This window comes from Urocampus carinirostris, chromosome 9 (assembly GCF_059441175.1).
Source record: "Urocampus carinirostris isolate Australia breed hairy pipefish chromosome 9, RoL_Ucar_1.0, whole genome shotgun sequence".
In the NCBI taxonomy this organism is placed as follows: Eukaryota; Metazoa; Chordata; class Actinopteri; order Syngnathiformes; family Syngnathidae; genus Urocampus; species Urocampus carinirostris.
The window spans coordinates 32,809,070-32,829,501 of NC_142357.1; the positions used below are offsets into that span (position 1 = coordinate 32,809,070).

The following is a 20,432-nucleotide window of genomic DNA, read 5'->3' on the forward strand; positions in this document are numbered from 1 at the left end:
CCTTCGGAGAACTACGGAGCCTCCCACAAGCGAGTCTAGCGCTACTAAGGATTACCTTAGGCGCCTTGAGTGACTCAACAACAACAACAACACCAGCAGCTGATGTTTCAGATGATTTTTCCTGAGCACTCTCAGGAAATGGAGTCGCTGCTGGGCCTTCCTTACCACCGCTCTGGTGTTTGCAGACCAGGAGAGGATTTTGTAAGGTTTATTGTTCTATATTCTTTATCAATTATCCATTATCGGTCAAATCATAATACGCTACACAGCCAAGGGGCCGAGACAAGGTCCTAGCCACAGAGCCAAGCAGCAATCAGTGCGAATGCACCGTTCCTGGAGGTACTGCAATACCGGGCCGATGCGTGGAGTGGACAGAGCAAGCTCTTATTCCATCTCCCGATCGTAAAAATCGATTGGAACTAAATGTCCTTCATAGATAGTATACAAATCCAGAATTATCTTTTATCAAAATCCGGAACCTGTACAACCAAGAGCTATACATGATGCTCATTTCCGATAGATCCGTCCATCATGCTATCTTCCTTGCCAAGTAAGAGGTCATCGGAGATGTGCACACCCAGGAATTTGAAAGAGCGGACTCTCTCTTCACGGTCTCCTTTTATAATGAGGAGTTGGGCGAGTAAAGTTGCGGTGCAGTAAAAACCCCAAAAAGTCCATATCATAAGCTGACTGGTGTTCTATTCCTATCACTTGTTTGCTCCGTAAGGATTTGCCAGCGAAAAAACCTACGTTGTTGAATACAATTAGACTGAAAGAGAGTGAAAACAAGAGTCTCGTCTGCACGCCGCACGGCAAGAATGAAAGGATGCGAAAAAGCGTCATGCTGAGTGAACATGATGCTCCGGCGGGTCTCCCGGGCCATCTGTTGGCTGTGTCACACCGCGGGAGATTACAATTATCCAGGAGAGAAGGAAGCGTGTATTGTGAACAGACACCGCCTCAGATCTCCCTTTACTCTCAAGATGTGGCTTGAGAGTGGATGGAACTGGGTAGAAGGAGGGGGGTCCGCGACTTCATTTCCCAAAGACGACTTTCAACATCTTAACTTTCTCTGCCGCTAATCACTGCGGTCTGTTTTCTGGAGGTCCTGACCGGGAGCCATTTGAAACATCGATCCAAAGTCAGAACTGTTTAAAGAGAAAAACAACAGCGCCATTACGGTTATTGCCGGAGATGCTCGAAAGCCAGCGATTGTCTCTCACGCAGAGAGTTTCAAACACTGCGCCGCGGGGAATGATCCGTTTTTTACTTAATTGGGACCGATGATGAAAATGATGAATGAACATAATGTCTATTTTTGTTGGGCTACACACACCAGGGGTGTATTGTGAAAGCCAAACAACATCATTTACCTGAGGATTCACCTTTTTGTTGAAATTCTTATTTCAAAACTTTACTTTCTGGGCAGCACGGCGGCGCAGTGGTTAGCGCGTGTGCGGCACAGTTCTGGAGTCTTGGGAACCTGCTGTGTGGGTTCAAATCCAGCTACCGGACTTCCTGTGCGGAGTTTGTATGTTCTCCCCGTGCTTGCGTGGGTTTCCTCCGGGCACTCCGGTTTCGTCCACATTCTAAAGACATGCATTTCAGGTGAATTGGCCGGTCCAAATTGTCCCTAGGTGTGAATGAGCGAGCGAGTTGTCTGTCCCTGTGTGCCCTGCAATTGGCTGGCAACCAGTTCAGGGTGTCCCCTGCCCACTGCCCACTGCCCGATGATTGCTGGGATGGGCTCCAGCACCCCCGCGACCCTACTGAGGATAAGCGGTGCAGCTAATGAGATGAGATGAGACTTTACTTTCTAACTTGCGGCTGTGCGGGATCTATGTCGATCTCTTACGAAATAAAAATGAAATGATTTGCATTTATATAGCGCTTTTCAAGTCAATGACTTCCCAAAGCGCTTTACAGTGTGCTTCACATTTCCCAATAGCGGCCTTGTATTGCAGTCATGTAAGACGCTAACCTGCTTGTTGGGGGTATTAGGGGTTCAGTGTCTTACCCAAGGACACTTCGACATGTAACACGGACAAGCCGGGATTCGAACTGGGATCCCTTGATCCCAAGACGAGCGCTCTACCTCCTAAGCTCCTGCCGCCCCATGTTACATGTGGGAGAGTTATTTTAAAAGTTGGCTGCTCGCTGAAAAGATACACCGGGCATTTTGTCTTATTTTACAACTGCAGTTGGAGAGGAAGGGCCGGTGTTATGCCGAGAAAAGCATCCTGCCGAGATTTGCATACCCTAGCTACTATAACCACTTTTACTTCGTTATAGCTTACTTTTATATCACCTTTCGGGAATGTAATGGCGAACATATAACTAAAACCACTTCGTCTTGCATTTGTTGGGAATGTAATACAATTTAAACCATTGCGTCTTTGTATTTGTTGTGAATGTAATCGAACGGTAAAGCACACCGTATATAACTCACTTTTGAGCAGGTAACAGGTTTATTTAGCCTTTTTCTACTCAAATCGCTCGTATTGAAATTGTTATGCACTCTACCATAAAGCTTATTTCAGCGTAATAAGCTTTATGGTAGAGTGCATAACAGTTCTCAAAAGGTGTTGCTGTTGGCGCCAACGGGGCAGTCTCGAGGGATATGACGAGGGTAGATAGATAGATGGATAGATAAAATATTCTTAGTCATTTTCCCTCTTCACAATTTACCTAACAAAAGAGATTAGCAGAAATATTGTGGTTCTGGTGTCCCGGGAAAGAGAGTGAGGCGACGCTTTTGACCTGCTTATGAAGGGACCTTATAACATCATTCAAACTTGCAACGTGACTTCCTCGAGCTTTCTTTATTAAGTCATCCATCCATTTTCTGCGCTGCTTATCCTCACTAGGCCCTTGCTTTTTTGGCTACAACTAGCACCGTACTGCCCTTGGTTGTATCTGATTCAAATCATTTGCTTTGTTCTATTTTTATTTCACTGCTACAGAAAAGAACAGTGGTGGTGGGCGAGACCAACTTAAAATTTGGGAGGGAGGAATTCCCCCAGGTGGTATAACTCACCTCATCTGTTGCGCTGAATATGGCCAAATAGATGACTCCAGAATTAATGCACAAGTCAGGTTGGATGTAAAGGACAGATACATGTTCAAATGATTTCTCTCATCCGGCCAGCCCAAACTCGACCTTGACATAAGCCGGCCCTTTGGGAAATCTCCCGTTCTTCCCGATTAGTCACTCCGGCATTGTCGATGCCTATTTTAAGTCATCATGTATCTTTTTGTCATCTATGTTTTGATTATTTCAGTCATTTATAAACAGGCAAGGGAAGCGATCTCTTACATTTCAAGGGGTCACCAATGTAAAAACAAGCACATTTCCAAAATGGAAGATCACACCAAGCAAACTCCAACTCATACCTTTCTAACTTTGCACTTCCCTGGGGCAATTTCTTTAAGAATTATTAGTTCCTCTTGAGATATCAGAGTATCACAATACGATGGCTGTAACGATATGACACTGAGGGAATAATTACTGCAATATTGTAGGTGGCTTCCTGAACTTAAAACGAAAAGATGGTCGTTACAAACTGCTTGATTTTTTTTAGAGTTACAATGTAAAAATTACAAATTGGCAGGTAATAAAAAGAATAGGGCGACAAATGCTTTCACGTATGGTTGATTTGCAATTGTCTAAAAAAAAAGACCAATCCTGTGCAAATGGTTTACTAGCCAGTTGCATGAATAAAAGTTTTTTTTTAAGGTGTGCAGGTTTAAATATCAAGAAACAGCAACTTATTATCACGAGATTGCCATTTTCAGCACAGTGCTACAAGGAAAATTATTGGGACTATAACGTTAAACTTTATTTTTTTTAGTTACAAATGACTTTGAGACTCTTCGCGATTTAGGGCTATACAAATAAAAATGACTTGACTTGACTTTTGCACCTTAAGAGCCTTCATAGATATACCGGTAAGGACAAATACTAAAAAAGTAACTAAGGCTGGTAGAGATAGTCGTGTTAAAAGGAGCCAGGGCTTTACGAATTGAAATTAAATAAATAAAAATAATGTTGACGTTTGAAATTAAATTCGTTGGCTTTGGATAGCTGGTTCTCTGGTCTCTCAATTTCCAATTTTAAAATAAGGCAATACTGCCCCTCTGTGGAAAGATACTGTTCTCACAATATCATGTACTCCTTCTACCAGGGGTGGGTAGGGTTACTTTAACTTGATTACTTTCAATTAATTTTGGATTACTCCAATACCAAATATGCTAATAAAAGACAAAAGAAAATAAATATGAATAAAATGATGACTCACAACACGTGGTAAGCTTTCTCTCATGGCTTTGATCTCTTTGATTTTTGGCAAAACTAACATAAAATGCGACAGAAACAAAATGAAAATCAATCGAAACAGCTTGCCAACATCATGTTTGCCGTTCCATGTATTCCGTTACTCCCCAAGCCTGCACAAAATTTAGTAATTGTGTTCATATTTAGTTTCTTTTGTCTTTTATTAGCATATTTGGTATTGGAGTAATCCAAAAGTAATTGAAAGTAATCCAGTTAAAGTAACTCTAACCAACCCTGGTTACAATATTGGGGGAAATATCACTATTTGCTCGATTGACATATTTCTGTGGAAATGAACAGTGGTGCTGAAGTATTGCAGTTGCAGAACCAGTGGACCGCATTGCATACAGACGCTGCCCAATTTACGAACGATATAGGTTCCGGCGTTCGTTCGTAGGTTGAATTTGTTCATAAGTTGCTTCAGTGCTATATTTTGTATGTATAAGGTTTATATAAGTATGTTTAAGGCTTGTATAAGTAACCTGTATTGTTTTGTACTGAAAAATAAACATTTCATGAAATAGTATGCTCTAAGTCAAGTCATGTTTATTTGTATAGCCCTTACTTACTAAGAGTCTCAAAGGGCTACTCAGACCACAGATTATTGCAAACCAGACTATCATGACACCATCCCCTGATCTAAAACCTACATGAGGGCAAATACTACAGATATTGTCAACATAAAATATTGGTTATTCATATGCTATAGAATAGAAGTGTGTTTTAAGCTTAGATTTAAACAGTTCCACTGAGGTTGCTGATCGAATCTCAGAAAGAAGAACGTTCCACGAATGGAGAACACTCTCAAACCTGTGGCTCTTCTTGGCTCTTGGGATCACTAGTAGAACGGCATTTTCGAGAGGGAAGGCTCCGGACCAGAACATAGGAGGGAATTAAATCTGAAAATATAAGGGAGCAAGTCCATACACTATTTTGTATACTACCAACAGAACCTTAAAATCACATCTTAAGCTAACAGGGAGCCAATGCAGGTTAGGTAAAATCAGGGTAATGTGATCAAACTTACTTTTCTATAAGGATAAATAGAGTTCAGTTTAACTTACTTTTGGAAGATGCGCTTCAAGAGGTCCTCCTCCGTGGTAAAAAGTGTCTGAAAAAAAGCTTTCCGACCATTTTCTCAACCGCATCAAGCTTTCTTATTCCACTTTGGTTTCAAAAGAAACGGCCCGCCTCTTTACACTCTACACCAACCATATCGGATGGATGCACGACATATTAAACAATAAAAATGTCAAAGTTTTTAGTGCTGGAGATTTAGAGTAGTGTGTTTACACAAACAAGGAAGAGAAAACCAAATTTCTTCTTCGGGGTGGATGCTGGATGACCTTTCACAGCGCCACACGACGGAAAGAAGCACCACAGTACTGTCCGCTACTCGGAGAAAGGTGCACACAATACAAAATCTAAGTTACAGCAATGTCCGGATATTCTTCGACATCCCGAAAAAAATGTTAGTATCTACCGTTTTTCGTAAGCCGAATGCTCATGAGTAGGGGAGCGTCTGTACAATACTCTGTAATGACATTTAATTTGCTCATGATATAGATCAAAAAGATTAGATAAATCAACCAAAACATGTATCAAGATGGGTAACATCTCCCCAAGTAACATCCTTTGTGGTGTGTTTTAATCATAAAAGCCCATTTAATCATAATTCACCGGCTGCTTTCAAAAAGTCAACTCAAACTTTGCTTGATCCCCATTTTATTACACAGGTACTGTAATATAAAAACATGAACAGTTATATAGCAAAATGAGCCGTACCAAAAAAAGGAAACGTGTTGAAAATATTTACAAAGTATGTTGCAACATTTTCCGCTTTTCTCTCCCAAAGCATGGCAGTTTGCACCTTGTGTTTGCAGAACCTTTAGTTCCATCTTGAAATGTTCATTGGCACTCACTAAGTATTTTGTTATATACATTTTCAAACTACAACCACAACAATAAATTCGACAAAATACATTAGCTCTTATCAGAACATGAGTTTATCAATTAAGCATGTGGGTTTGTGATTGAGAGCATAAAATACATTGAAATATGGTATGAGTCGGCGCATAGAGCCGTTTCGTTCACGAGTCGAATGCAGCTACATCTTATGCAGCAACTCAGCCTTTTCTTTCGGCACATTAGTAATTATTGTATTCGGAATCGCTATCAAACTGTATGATAGTCACTTTTTTGAATTGTGACATGATCCGAAAAGACAACACGGTGGAGAGCGGAAAAACGCTTTCTTCAAAGTAATGCACTGCTTTTGACCGTCAGTAACGGTAAAGGCGGAAAAAAAATATTTACTTAATTACTCCGGTACTGAAACAACAATGCCATTATTCCCACACTGAAAATAATACCAGCGGTACATCCCGGTACTAGTTTCAAAATGTTTGCGGGAGACATTTTTTTTTAAAGACTCGTAGGTCGAGAAATGTACAATTATTTTACATAAATGAGCTTCACCTAGAGGGAGCTAACGAATTTGTTGACTAACTTGCCTCTACAGGTTGAAAAAAAAACTAAAATCCTTGTGAAATGCTTAGCAAAAAATGTACAAGAAAAAAGGTGCGTTTTGGTCACTTTGAGCCTCCGTAGTTTGTCTTCTTTGTGTCTTTTAGCACTTATTTTAGCTTACACTAAACAGCGTAGTGACATCTAGTGGTCAGATAAAACAAGACTGTCCCGTTCAGTATTTACACACACAAATAAATGGACTCACTGAGGCTTGGGTTTACGAGAGGACACTTCAAATTGTACAGAGATATAAAAATGTTCCCCGAAAAAAGGAGAAAAACATTTTTAAACACTTGGTACTAAACATTTCAGATAAGTTTTACAAAATCATTTTCCAGTTGTGACTTATTTTGACCTCAAATGTGAAAAATAATGATCACACAATTCTCAAATGTGTGTATGCATTGTGTCCTCATTAGAATTTTAGGAGGGGTAGTAGCATGACCTTTTTTTAATCATATAAGATGTTTTTATGCATTTTAACGTACGAAAAATCCTATATAAATAATTTGAAGATTTCCTAGGAAGGCCATGTGTATTACAATTAACTTAAAGCAGGAACGAGAAGGACACGGTACAATTACACCATGGACACATCCATTCATCCACCAATCATCTGCACCGCTTATCCTCAGTAGGGTCACAGGGGTGCTGGAGCCCATCCCGACTATCTTCGGGTAGTGGGCAGGGGACACCCTGAACTGGTTGCCAGCCAATCGCAGGGCACATAGAGATAGACCAGTCACTCACTCATTCACACCTAGGGACAATTTGAACCGGCCAATTAACCTGACATGCATGTTTTAGGGAGGAAACTGGAGTGCCCAGAGGTAACCCACGTGAGCACGGGGAGAACATGCAAACTCCACACAGGAGGTTCCACCATGGCAACATAAGTTCTCTTATTTATTAGAGGAAAGGGCCAATTGCAGCGAAAGTGGCTCACTCTTGAAGTCTCAGAAAATTCAAAATTAATTTAAAAATGAAAATGCTGACCTACATTACTGTTACATGCACAATCCAACACGTAAGAACTTTACAATAGACTCGCATTAGAATTCATTTCATACAAAAGAAAAAAATACTCTGACACTCTTATCTGTTGTGATTTCCGGAGTGTTCTGTCATGGCTTGGCTGCAGCCAAACAAAAACATTTAGTTGGAGTGTGGGTATAAGACATAGAGCACCAGAAATAGACATTTTTTTCCAAATAAACAGCTACTTGTATGCTTTCTTGTAACACCTATATACAAAATGTACATGCCTTTTTTTGGATAAAAAAACAAAAACAAACATGGTAAATCATTTTACACCTACTGTATTCATTTGTGTGTAAGGCACACGGGTCAACTTCAGCACCTCTAATTTTTTATCAAAAATCGATGTGAGATTTTGTTTCACTTTTTCTCAGTTCAAGCTTAAAGAGTGACAGAAGTGTTGAATAGGTTTTGATTAAAAATCGGTATGAATCTATAACTTTTTCTCAGCTCAAACTAAATAAGTGACAAAAGTATTGATCAATCGAAAAACATCGCTGACCATAATCGCAAAGAATTGCATGCAACGGGAATCGATCCCGGGTTGTGGCGGTGAGAGTGCTGAATTCTAGCTACTAACCACCAATGATATAAATGATAAACGAAAACGCATTTGATTTTATCTCATTATCACACTATTTTATTCATGGTACCAGAAACAAATGTTAGAGAATGGAAAAAACAGACGTTTTGCCCTAAAAGACATAAATAAACATCCAATTCATTATCAGATACACCAATGAGTTTTTTCCCTTGTCATGCTTTTCACGTTTATTTAGATCTTTCAGGGTGAATTTCATTTATCTCTGTTCTGTACCATTTGTTTCTGGCCCTATGAGTAAAAATAGTGTGCTAATGGGATCAGGGTTCCTACAGCTTATGGTAAGTTGAATTCAAGACTTTTTGAGATGTTTTAATAATTAAATCAAATTTGAGACCAAGTCGACAAAAAAACACAGTTGAAATAAAAACAAATATTTTGTTACGCAAAATGCATAGTGCCTCCAACACATATCAGGCACAGCTTTTAGCCATGGCGAAAAATGTTCATCAGACAGCCACTTCTAATCAAATGGACACTTTCCCATGTTCCAAAGGAAGGCCCGACTGAAATCACATCACCGTTTTGATAGTTCTATTATTGCGTTGTTGCCACGGAAGTAAATCTGTGAATAATTAATAAAGGCATTTGATAAATCTTACTTAATCTTTTTAGTTTGAACAAATAAGTATCATATTAATGCGTTTACATTTGAAAAACCTTTGCAAATTGGATTTAAGACATTTTAATGACAATTAAGGCCTTATTTTTAGAATAATGAAGGACCCGCAGGATACCTGGGGATATGATCTAATGCCTTTACATATATTATCAGAATCACTGGTGGTCTAGAGGTTAAGTGTCAGCACTATCAATGCTGTGACTCAGGTTTGCTTTCTGTTGGATACAATCTTTCGCGATTTTGGTCAGTGTCATTTTTCGACTGATCAATCATTCCACTAAAATATACCGTAAGCAGGTTTCAGATCAGGGGATGTTGTAATTGTGGCCTGTGCAGTCCTTTAAGACATGTTGTGATTAAAGAAGGGCTATGCATATAAATGTGACTGCAGGTGTGTGAAATACATACATATGGTAGCTCTAACTGCGGTTTTAATTACAAGCGCTTTAAAGTCTAATATATGTCGAACATATAAAAAAATATATCCAGTGAGACTTATTGCGCAAAATATGGCAACACAAACGGAAAAACACTTATTGGGCTAACCTGACAGTGCAGCCAGACACTTTATATTTGTGCCCTGTAACTTTGACCAACTTCATTCTTAATATTTGGCACGTTGGAGCCTTTTCAGTTCTTGAAGGGTTTGCAATAGCTTTAACCGCATCTTGCTTCCGGTTCCTTGTCATGGAGTGATTGAGCACCACCACAGGCTGGCTGGGGCCCGGCCACCTCACCAGTTGCTCCGCCCGGAACGGCACCAATTGGCCGGCATCTCCTCGTTGTCCGTCTGTTTCGTCAAGTCTGCTCAACGCGACCGATACAAATTTGGAGATGAGCTGCTCACGATTTGTAACACCAACCACGGTCGTTTGGGAAACCAGCTCGTCTTTTGAATCCAGAGTGTGGCTGCCGTTGTCAGTCTGCGTGGAGATGGTGACCGCCACTCTGACGTCATCCTTGTTGTCGTCCGGTTGCTGGATGACTTGGGCGGTGGTTTCTAATTTCACGGAAGCATTCATCTGGTTTTCCTTTTTAATATTTAAATTCAGTTCCAGCTTCTCAACAGCGCTACTTTTGTCCATCACGATGTCCCGTAGCGCCATGACCAGCGGCTTCATGGAACCCTGGGCGTCGCTTTGTTCTTCGCTCAGAGAAAACACAGAGGAGATGATTGGGAATCCCTCAGGCTTGGGCGTGTCTCTTTCGGATGGCTGTTTGCTAGGGGGGACCCCCTGGGGCCAAGAGGGGATATGGCGCTTTGGGGGATTTACAATCGGTAAGGGGACACGGGTCAACTTCTGCAGTACATTGGGACGTAGACGAGGAGTTTGGACAATTGAGGGAACAACTTGATGAGTTGTTAGTGGTTTGTGAGAGTACTGATTGATACTTACTGGAGTGTTTAAGATTTTATGTGTGTCCTGGACTTTGGAGTCATGTTTTAGTGTGATCTTCCTGTCTGGGATGGCACTGGCCATCCTGACTGTGTGTGCAGCATGTATATTATTGCATTGTTCAGGAACACTTTTATGTCTTTCGTATGCTTTTCGCTGAAGTGGATGCGGTGCTTGTACAGGTAGCTTTGGAAGGGAGGTTTGCATTTTTGTCAAATTGTTCAGTATTGTTTGATCTTGGACCGGTTCTCTTCGCGCAGTTTTTTTAACGGAAGGATAGCAAGCAGTTTTGGAAAACTCTGACGGACCATCCAAGTCGATGACTTCCTGCGACATCCTTTTCTGCGCGAGTTTCTCTTTTGAGATGACGTTATTGGACGTGCCGAATGGTCTATAGTTGATACATTCTGGATCCATCGTTTTAGTTCCCACCTGCATTTTGTTTACAATGCACTTTCCCAAATTTGTAGACATCACATCACTTTGGGAAGGCGATATATTGGCGGCCGTGGTGTTTTCTTGACATGTCGTCCTTGTGTCTTGCAGCCTGGCCTCGTGTTCTTGTTGCGACAGAAGCCTTAACTTCAGCTCCTTCGTCCCGTTGACAGTTTTGACTTCCACAAGTTCAACCAGGCAACCAGCAGGGATATTTATTTCGTCCGGGAGTGCCACTGTTAATGCCCTGTTGTGATGCTTAACACTTTCGTCTTTAGACGAACCGGGAAGGATACTGTTAGTTGTTCTGGCCCTCTGCCCGTCTTTGCCAAGATTCGCAGCAGGCCATCCGAGGCATGAATTATTAGTTTGAACCGGAGGCCTTATTGCGTGATCAGCTTTCTGAACACTGGGTATGGCGTGTGTGACCTGAGGATCCTTTCTCCTGCTTACCCCGATGGCCGATTGACTGATGTTTTTGTCATGCGCGAACTGAATGTGTTTTAAAAGACTGGACGACTTGATGTAGCGCTGGCCACAGTGTGGGCACGATAGACTCGATGAGATATGTTCCTCCAGGTGAGCATTTAGTTCCGCTTTGCTCGATACTACCTTCTGGCAGTAAAAACAGCTCAGTCCAGACCCCACATGGTTGAGCATGTGCCTCCTGAAGAAGGTCTTGTCCGACGTGGCAAATCCACATTTCTGGCAATGCATCGTGTCAAGGAATCTCGACGTACCAACAGAGAAACTTTGAGGTAGTCCAGTGTTCCCCGAGGAAGGAAACCTTTGGCAGCTTACAGGCTTCATGATGGATGCTCACCTAGACGGCACCGGCAGGATTTTCTGCCAATTCCACAGCATCACATCAGCGCCCACATTTGTCTTCTCCTTCTGCTGCAACTGATTACTGTACAAAGCAAAGAGTATTTTGAAACATCAGTAATACAAATTTTTAATAACGAGAATATTTCATACAAATCAATTTATACAGTTTCCCCATATTTGATACGTATTTCGAATTGTGTACGCTGCACAATTTTTCATCGATCTTGACATAAAAATTAAACTCCTACACAGATAGTATTCGTCGGCATCGTACATTGCTAATATTGTCGCGGTACATTAGCAAAATGTGTATAGAGAGTTTGAATAGCCAAGGCTGTACTGATAATAGTGATAGAAAGATAAACATGAACCCAGCCTTATAAAAAAGGGGATTGGATTTGACTACCGTATTTTCCGCACTATTAAGGCCCACCCGGTTATAGGGCGCACCCCCCAAAAATAGTTTTTGGTCCTATATTTTCCATACATAAGGCGCACCGGATTATAAGGCGCTACAATGGGAACGTCGACAAAACAGTCAGATAGTTCAGTCAAACTTATTACCCCCTTAACATTCCGAAAGCTTGCAAAGAAGCAAATACGTGTCTCAGACGCGTGCGGATGCGGTGTCCTTACGATGTCACCAAACAAACATTTCTTGGTTTCCATTTTATTTTTTGCTGGCAACTGTGTGGACAGCAAAGTAAGGATTTTATTGTGCAGGGAAACGGGGTCCTTTACTGTGCATATGACAATAAACACTTTGAATTGAATTTAGTTTAAAAATAGACTCATCACAGAAACATCAAGATCGTTCTAAAACAAGATACCAGGAAAATATAAAGCAGTATGCTCACCTAAGTTCTCTTGCAGCCATCACGTTCAATAATGATACGTAAACATGGTCTTTTACAACCGTGAGTGTAGTAAATCCAGGAGAGTAAAATATTTACAAATACAGAATAGTAAAAAATGTTTTCTCTGTGCCGTAGTGCAACCAAACGTGTGATTCACATTCATCTTTTTCGGCCAAATGCAGGCTTTGTTTCGCCCCTTTAGCCTAAATACTCTATACAACACGCTATAGTGGGTATTAGCACATCACATTGGGTATTTGTATATTGTATTCCTTTTGCTTTATTATTGTATTGTTCTCAGCGAAGGGATGATGCTGGAAATGTGAATTTCCCTGCGGGGATCAATAAAGTATCTATCTATCGATCTCTCTATGAGAGCCTGTAAATGATAAAAAGGATCCGCCTCCTTTACCCCCGAATAACTTTAGCCAATAGTGACTGATTCAAATGATGATTGACACATTGGTTAGGAAATGAAACGCCGGTATATAAATCCCAACATACACCGCGGACAACTTCGCCTTCGGGGGAAAATCGAGTCGGCGGCTGCTTGCCTTAGTTGCAAGACTTTGCGACTTAATATTGATCCATATATAAAGCGCACTGTATTATAAGGCACATGGTCAGCTTTTGAAAAAAATAAAGGGTTTTGGGTGCGCCTTATAGTGCGGAAAATACGGTAAATGGAAAATAAAACTTAACCAGGCAGAGTAAGGAAGTCACATCTCCACAAGAGGCTTCTGTTAAAACTGAACCCAGCTGGATTTTGAAGGTTGTATGATAAGATAAGGGAAGACAAATCAGAAGACCATTGCTGGGAAAGCACTGAATGAAAAGATACATTGACATATAAAGTGAAAACAAGAAGTAAATACTTGATTTAATCATGTGGATAAGCATTAGGTGCATTTATATCAGCTAGATGAATAACGTAATTATCAAATTAATAGCTGGAAAACTCGTGCAATAGTGACAACATATCTAGAGATGCCTTATGATAATCTAACAGTTATTACTACGCTGTTAAAATATGCTCATTAAACCCCAAAAAATATTTGAAAAGCCAAGTCCTTTACCGGACAAAGAGCCTTTAACATGTCACAAAAGCAAATTACGTAACCACATCACCATGAAGTTCGTTTATCAGCAAAAATACGACATACGAGTGATGCAATGTGTATTGTACGATGTGATTGTCAATATTTCAGAACAGAATAGGTTCTTCCCCAGAGATTTTAGGATCTAGTCAATGCAGAGGTCCAAGTAATCTCTAAAGAGCGGGATGATGATGTATGCCGAAAAACAGTAACCAGGTGATAAAGGTGCTGTATCTGAGCCAGATCAGGAGGTATCTTTTTCCCCTACCCCCAAAAAAAAAACAACCACCAGAGGATACCTGCCCGAGACACACTGCAGGAAGCGGTTCCCTGACAACCATGCCGGTTAAGGATCCATCAGGGTTCGTAAACCGTTTTTATGGCCAAATTCTAGCACTATTTAAATGGTAAATGGTCTGCATTTATATAGCGCTTTTCAAGTCAATGAAGACCTCCCAAAGCGCTTTACAATGTACTTCACACACACAGTCACACACCACTAGGGAGTCAGCAAGGCGCCTACCTGCTTATTGGGGGCATTAGGGATTCAGTGTTTTGCCCAAGGACACTTCGACATATAACACTGTGGAGCCGGGAATCGAACATGCAACCTCTTGATCCCAAGACCAGTGCTCCTGAGCTAATGCTGCCCCTAGGTGGCTGTAAACATGTTGCACAGTGTACATGTATTTTCGTTGTCTCAGTTGAAATAAATGTCAGCTTCCGGGCTGACTGACAGATTGATGTGCATCGTTTATGGTTTATCGTCCCAGAAGTGTATCATTAAATTTGTGTTCTTTTAGGAAATAAAATAAAATTGCAATCGTCAATGACGTATAATCGAAATTATTGACGGCACCTTAGTATCATGATACAGTACAATCGAATTGTGACCAAAACATGTCGTCTCACCACTAGTACCCACTTCCTTTGCTTTACAGCATGGAATAACATGTTTTCAGCCCCTCTTTACAGCATTTTCCCCAAGGGTCAACATATATATTTGTGTCCCCAAAGACATATAAATGATATAGATGTACAAATCATTTACACTTACTCAAACTTTTAAAGCCAATATTAATTTCTCCAGGACCATTAGAAAAAAATCTGATGTACATGATGTATTTTGCAGAACGATTCACACGTATGATTTTATATTCTTGCGTGTGCATTTATCAAGACATGTGATTTTTATAGATCTTGAGTAAATTGCAAATGTATTTCTGGATCTGAACAATATGTTTGTAAATATTATTAAGAGAAATCTCTCCCCATATAGGTGTTCGGTAAAAATGAGTATTACTGTAAGTAGCTTATATTTTTCGGTGTTGCAGAAAGTCCTTTTGGTAAATTGAATAGGTACTTGTTTACACAAAGGGTAAATGGTGTCCATTTATATAGCGCTTTTCAAGTAAATGAAGACCTCCCAAAGCGCTTTACAATGTGGTTCACACTCAGGGTTGGGTAGGGTTACTTTAACTTAATTACTTGCAATTACTTTTGGATTACTCCAATACCAAATATGCTAATAAAAGACAAAAGAAACTAAATATGAATAAAATGACTAAATTTTGTGCAGGCTTGGGGAGTCACGGAATACACGGATTGGCAAAAATGATGTTGGCAAGCTGTTTGGACTTATTTTCATTTTGTTTCTGTCGCATTTTGTGTTAGTTTTGCCGGAGATCAAAGCGATCAAAGCCAGGAGAGAAAGCTTACCACGTGTTGTGAGTCATCATTTTATTCATATTTAGTTTATTGTGTCTTTAATTAGCATATTTGGTATTGGAGTAATCCAAAAGTCATTGAAAGTAATCAAGTTAAAGTAACCCTACCCAACCCTGTTCACACACTCACACACCTTGTTTTCGTTCTCATACCTGTCAACCTGTACGTTTTTGCCGTACAAAGTACGTTTATTATGCATTTTAAGATGTGTACGACGTACAAGAAAATCTGTACAGAAAAACGCAAATTTGTCAATGATGGGTACCATCCGGTATACACAGACTATCACAAAACGGCAAATCAATAAGGTCAAACGAGTTCGCCGTGGTAGCCTCTATCTCGGTATCGTTTTTTTCCTTGCAGACGAAGCGAGCGGTTTGATGCTACTGTGCGCATGCGTCTGCCGCCTGGGGATTTCCCATCATGCATCATTCCGATCACACGTGAACAAAGCGAAAGCAGAGCAGTAGGCCTACATTACAACATAGTTTTGAATTTTCTTTGAATACAATCGTCAAGTCGCAATGGCCGAAACTGAATTAAAACGCCGTAAGTCATTCTGATCTGAAAACAGTCAATTTGAAAATACATGCGGTCTTAAAAAACATCAGATTTCATGTGGTAGTTGTGTAGTGAAAGAAAGTCTGTCTCTTTTCAGAAAAGCGGCTTTTTCGCTCAATTCATCAAAGAGAGCCGGCTCTCAAACGGCTCACTTGCTTTGATGCATCATATTACGAATTATGATGTTGTATAAAGAAGTTAAGAAAAAAAGGAAGTATAATAGGAGAAAATGAAAGACAGGTTTTTGGTTATCCCTTTAATCAGTATATTACCAACAATAATTTAATGCAGAAAATGAATTAATAATTTGAATAAGAAAATGTATTATTCTACTTAATTGTATTTGCATGTATTTTTTCCTTCTACAATGAACGTCCAAGCAACTTCATTTTTGAACTTTTTTAATAATAAACCTCATTCATGTCGAGCAACTCAGGATCTCACAACAAAATGTTAATTAACAATATATAGGATATAACAAAACACATATACAATATAACATGTTAAACTCCACAAATAAACACGTTTGAAAAAAAATTTGGTGAAAGATTTTGTATTTTGTAAGGGAAAATACGAGTTTGTAAGGGCATGGAGCCCTGGAGCTTGACTGGTATGGGTTCTACAGTCTACACATTAGGTGCTGCGTTATATTTGTAAGGGTTATTATCAGGGTTGGGTAGGGTTACTTTAACTTGATTACTTTCAATCACTCCACTACCAAATATCCTAATAAAAGACAAAAGAAACTAAATATGAATAAAATTACTAAATTTTGAGCAGGCTTGGGGTGTAACGGCAAAAATTATGTTGGCAAGCTGTTTGGATTTATTTTCATTTTGTTTCTGTCGCATTTTATGTTAATTTGCAGGAGATCAAAGCCAGGAGAGAAAGCTTACCACGTGTTGTGAGTCAAAATGTTATTCATATTTAGTTTCTTTTGTCTTATAATACTTTAGCTTGATTACTTTTAATTACATTTGGATTACTCCAATACCAAATATGCTAATAAAAGACAAAATAAACTAAATATGAATAAAATTGTGACTCACAACACGTGGTAAGCTTTCTCTCCTGGCTTTGATCTCCAGCAAAACTAACATAAAATGCAACAGAAACAAAATGAAAATAAATCCTAACAGCTTGCCAACATCATTTTTGCCGTTCCATGTGTTGTTACTCCCCAAGCCTGCACAAAATTTAGTCATTTTATTCATATTTAGTTTATTTTGTCCTTTATTAGCATATTTGGTATTGGAGTAATCCAAAAGTAATTGAAAGTAATTCAGTTAAAGTAACCCTACCCAACCCTGGCTATTATTACTCAAAGGGCAATTGCGATCATTAATAAGGGGAGTAAATGGCTGATGTTGACAGGTATATTATTACCGATAGAGCAATCCAGACGCCCGAGTCCCTCTACTTCAATGCTTCGCAAAATGACTATAAATCTCCCTTATCAGTCAACGCACAGAAAAAACATGCATTGTTATGCACAATTTTATATATTCGCAACGACATTTGCATTCAAACTTGCTCCTAATCAAGTGAGAACTGTTTGCATTTATTCCAAAATAAAGGCCGCAAGCAGTCTGGTTTTCGACGGCCAAAGGGAGGCTCCAAACACGCCCTTTTGACCAATTTTCAGAGGCGGGAAATGGAATTTACGTACCTTATTTCAGGGTTATGAAAACGCGTGGGTGAGAGAAAATAAATTACATTTTGGGGCAGGATTATTGGACATAATTTTCTTATCCGTGCGACCGAGCCACCATTAGCTTAGCTTGAAATGGGGGTGAGTGATTTGAAGCGATTCAGGAAATGCTTAACTGTATTCAAAATAAAATAAAAATAAAAATCATCCATATTTAGTAAACGACGGGTTATTCACTTTATTTCACCGTTGCTACATATTATACCTAGGTAAGCATAAGAGTTGAGCATCTTGTGACGAATCAAAAGACCGTGTTTCTTATTAATATCGATAGGTTATATTTTACTTTGAAAATACAAACAGGATTACTTATTTTTTTCTCCAATATGTCAAGTGTGCTATTCTTGAAGACCATATACGTATATTGTGCGTTCACGATACTCACAGTTACGCTGTATATTGCACGTTTAAAAAAGCGACGTAGAGAATATGATGAGTTGCGATAGTTTCAATACCAAAAGACAACAAAAGGTAATAACTCAGCGCCGTGATCCCATATTACATTTTCTAAAACTCAAAATAAAGTGTTTTTAACAACAAGTAAGTTTATTCAAAGTAGGTCAATATCACTCGCCAGGAATGTTGAAAAAAAAAAATTGAGTAAAATATTCCAAGCATTCAACGTGTTTAAAATAAAAATGGTCTTTATTGTTATTGATAAAAGTGAACATTGTTTACGAAGATGATTAAACATTTCAGTCCCGGTCAAAGATGTTAGAATAGACATAATTTTGAGAAATATGAGTTTAAAAGATAATAATTTTGGCATGAATTGGCAAAACGTTAAGAGGTGATGCGTTCACACTCGCTTAAATTTTAAGTACCTCAGAAATATAGTGCAATGCAAACTAGTGGAAAGACACTGTTGGCAAACTATTTCCAAAATAGGATAAGATGAACAAAATACGAAGTGACAAATTGGGGAATACATTTTTTAGAGTCTTATGTTATGTAGAGTGAGCCTCGTCGTGGCCATTGTACCGATTTTTTTCTAGGATTTCCACACCATTGTTGATAGTGATGAGTCGTTCAAGAACGAAAATATTTTATGAGCCGGCTCTTTGAGGGTGAATGACGAGAGCCGACTCTCGATTAATAAGGAGCCTCTCCCCTGGAAACGCTCTCTCCCCGTCTCTTTCTATCTCTCTTAGTATTGCTCTCTTTGTCACTATAATTTTCTGTCTTTTTCTCTCTCTCATTCTTTCTGTTTCTCTTTTTTTCTTTCTTTTTCATTTGTCTCTCCTTTCAATCCCTCTCTCTCTATCTCTCTAAGTGCTCCTTCCTCTTTTTTCTCTTTCTCTCTCAAAATCTCTCTTGCTCTCTCTATTTCTCTCTCTTTAATTTATCTCTGTTTCTCGCTCTCTTTTTCTATTCCCCCCCCCCTCTCTCTCTCTCACTGTTTATATCTATATCTCTCTCTCTCTCTTGATCTTTCTTCTTTCTCTTATTTTTCTTTCCATTTTCTCTCTATTTACCTCTCTGCATCGACCAGCCAGCAGAGATAGGAAGCTGTGTTGTTGCTGTCACAGACTATGTGGGACAATGTTTACATATTACCTATGTTTACTTTTATTGATATTGAATATGGTTTGATCAAACAAATGCAAGACTAATATCGACAAATGTACAGAGAACATTAACATTTTCCTCATGTTGGGGTTTTTGAGTTTTCCCTTGCCCTCATGTAGGTTTTAGATCAGGGGATGGTGTACTTATAGTCTGTGCAGACCTTTGAAACTCCTTGTGATTAAGGCCTGTACAAACAAACATGACTTCTCATGCGTTCATCAATGAGAAGAGGCTTGTTGGCATGAACAGGTTGCTTACTTTTGAGTCATTCGCTTGTCAGCCATAACATACAACTCCCAACATTAGGGTACACGCCGCGCACGCTCAGTAACAATGTGGCATTATGGGTAATGCAGTTCTTATGTTATTAGGCAGATAACATCACAGTTTTAATGATATATTACCAATAAATATAAAACATTATGTATCAAATTATTTAATTTTGAAAATATAGTATGCTGTTATATAATAGCCTTTAATGATTTAGTAAACCTATACTTAATTTCAGGGTTGGGTAGGGTTACTTTAACTGGATTACTTTCATTTACTTTTGGATTACTCCAATACCAAATATGCTTATAAAAGACAAAATAAATTAAATATGAATAAAATTACTAAATTTTGTGCAGGCTTGGGGAGTAACGGAATACATGGAACGGCAAAAATGACGTGGCAAGCTGTTTGGATTTATTTTCATTTTGTTTTTATGTTAGTTTTGCTGGAGATCAAAGAGATCAAAGCCATGAGAGAAAGCTTACCACGTGTTGTGAGTCATCATTTTATTCATATTTAGTTTCTTTTGTCTTTTATTAGCATATTTGGTAATGGAGTAATCCAAAAGTAATTGAAAGTAATCCAGTATAAGTAACCCTACCCAACCCTGTTAATACCGTACATTTCAGACGAAAGAGCACACCTGATTAAAAGCTGCATGAGCTAGTGTAAGGAAGAAACTCGACCTTATTTTTCGACAAGCCTCACCGGAGTTTAAGGCGCAGCCATGAGAATTAACTCATTTCTCAACACAAAATTCCGACGAACCGTTTGGTAGCCGTAAGAGCCAACTCGTTTTAGTGAGCCGGGCCAAAAAAGCCGGTTCTCTAAAAAAAGAGCCGGAATCCCCTTC

The 20,432-nt window shown here is 39.3% G+C and overlaps 1 protein-coding gene and 1 pseudogene across 1 annotated transcript; both read right to left on the reverse strand.

The window, feature by feature from the left end:
• Positions 1–317: 317 nt before the first annotated feature.
• LOC148360105 (U2 spliceosomal RNA) lies at positions 318–459 on the reverse strand (annotated as a pseudogene).
• A 5,582-nt stretch (positions 460–6,041) lies between these two features.
• LOC148360106 (uncharacterized) lies at positions 6,042–17,807 on the reverse strand. Its single transcript, XM_088343538.1, has 2 exons — positions 17,696–17,807; positions 6,042–11,865 (listed from the first exon to the last, which is right to left on the reverse strand). Exon 2 carries the CDS (start codon positions 11,763–11,765, stop codon positions 9,657–9,659), a length of 2,109 nt encoding a protein of 702 aa, XP_088199664.1. The 5' UTR covers positions 11,766–11,865; positions 17,696–17,807; the 3' UTR covers positions 6,042–9,656.
• Between the last annotated feature and the right edge of the window lie 2,625 nt (positions 17,808–20,432).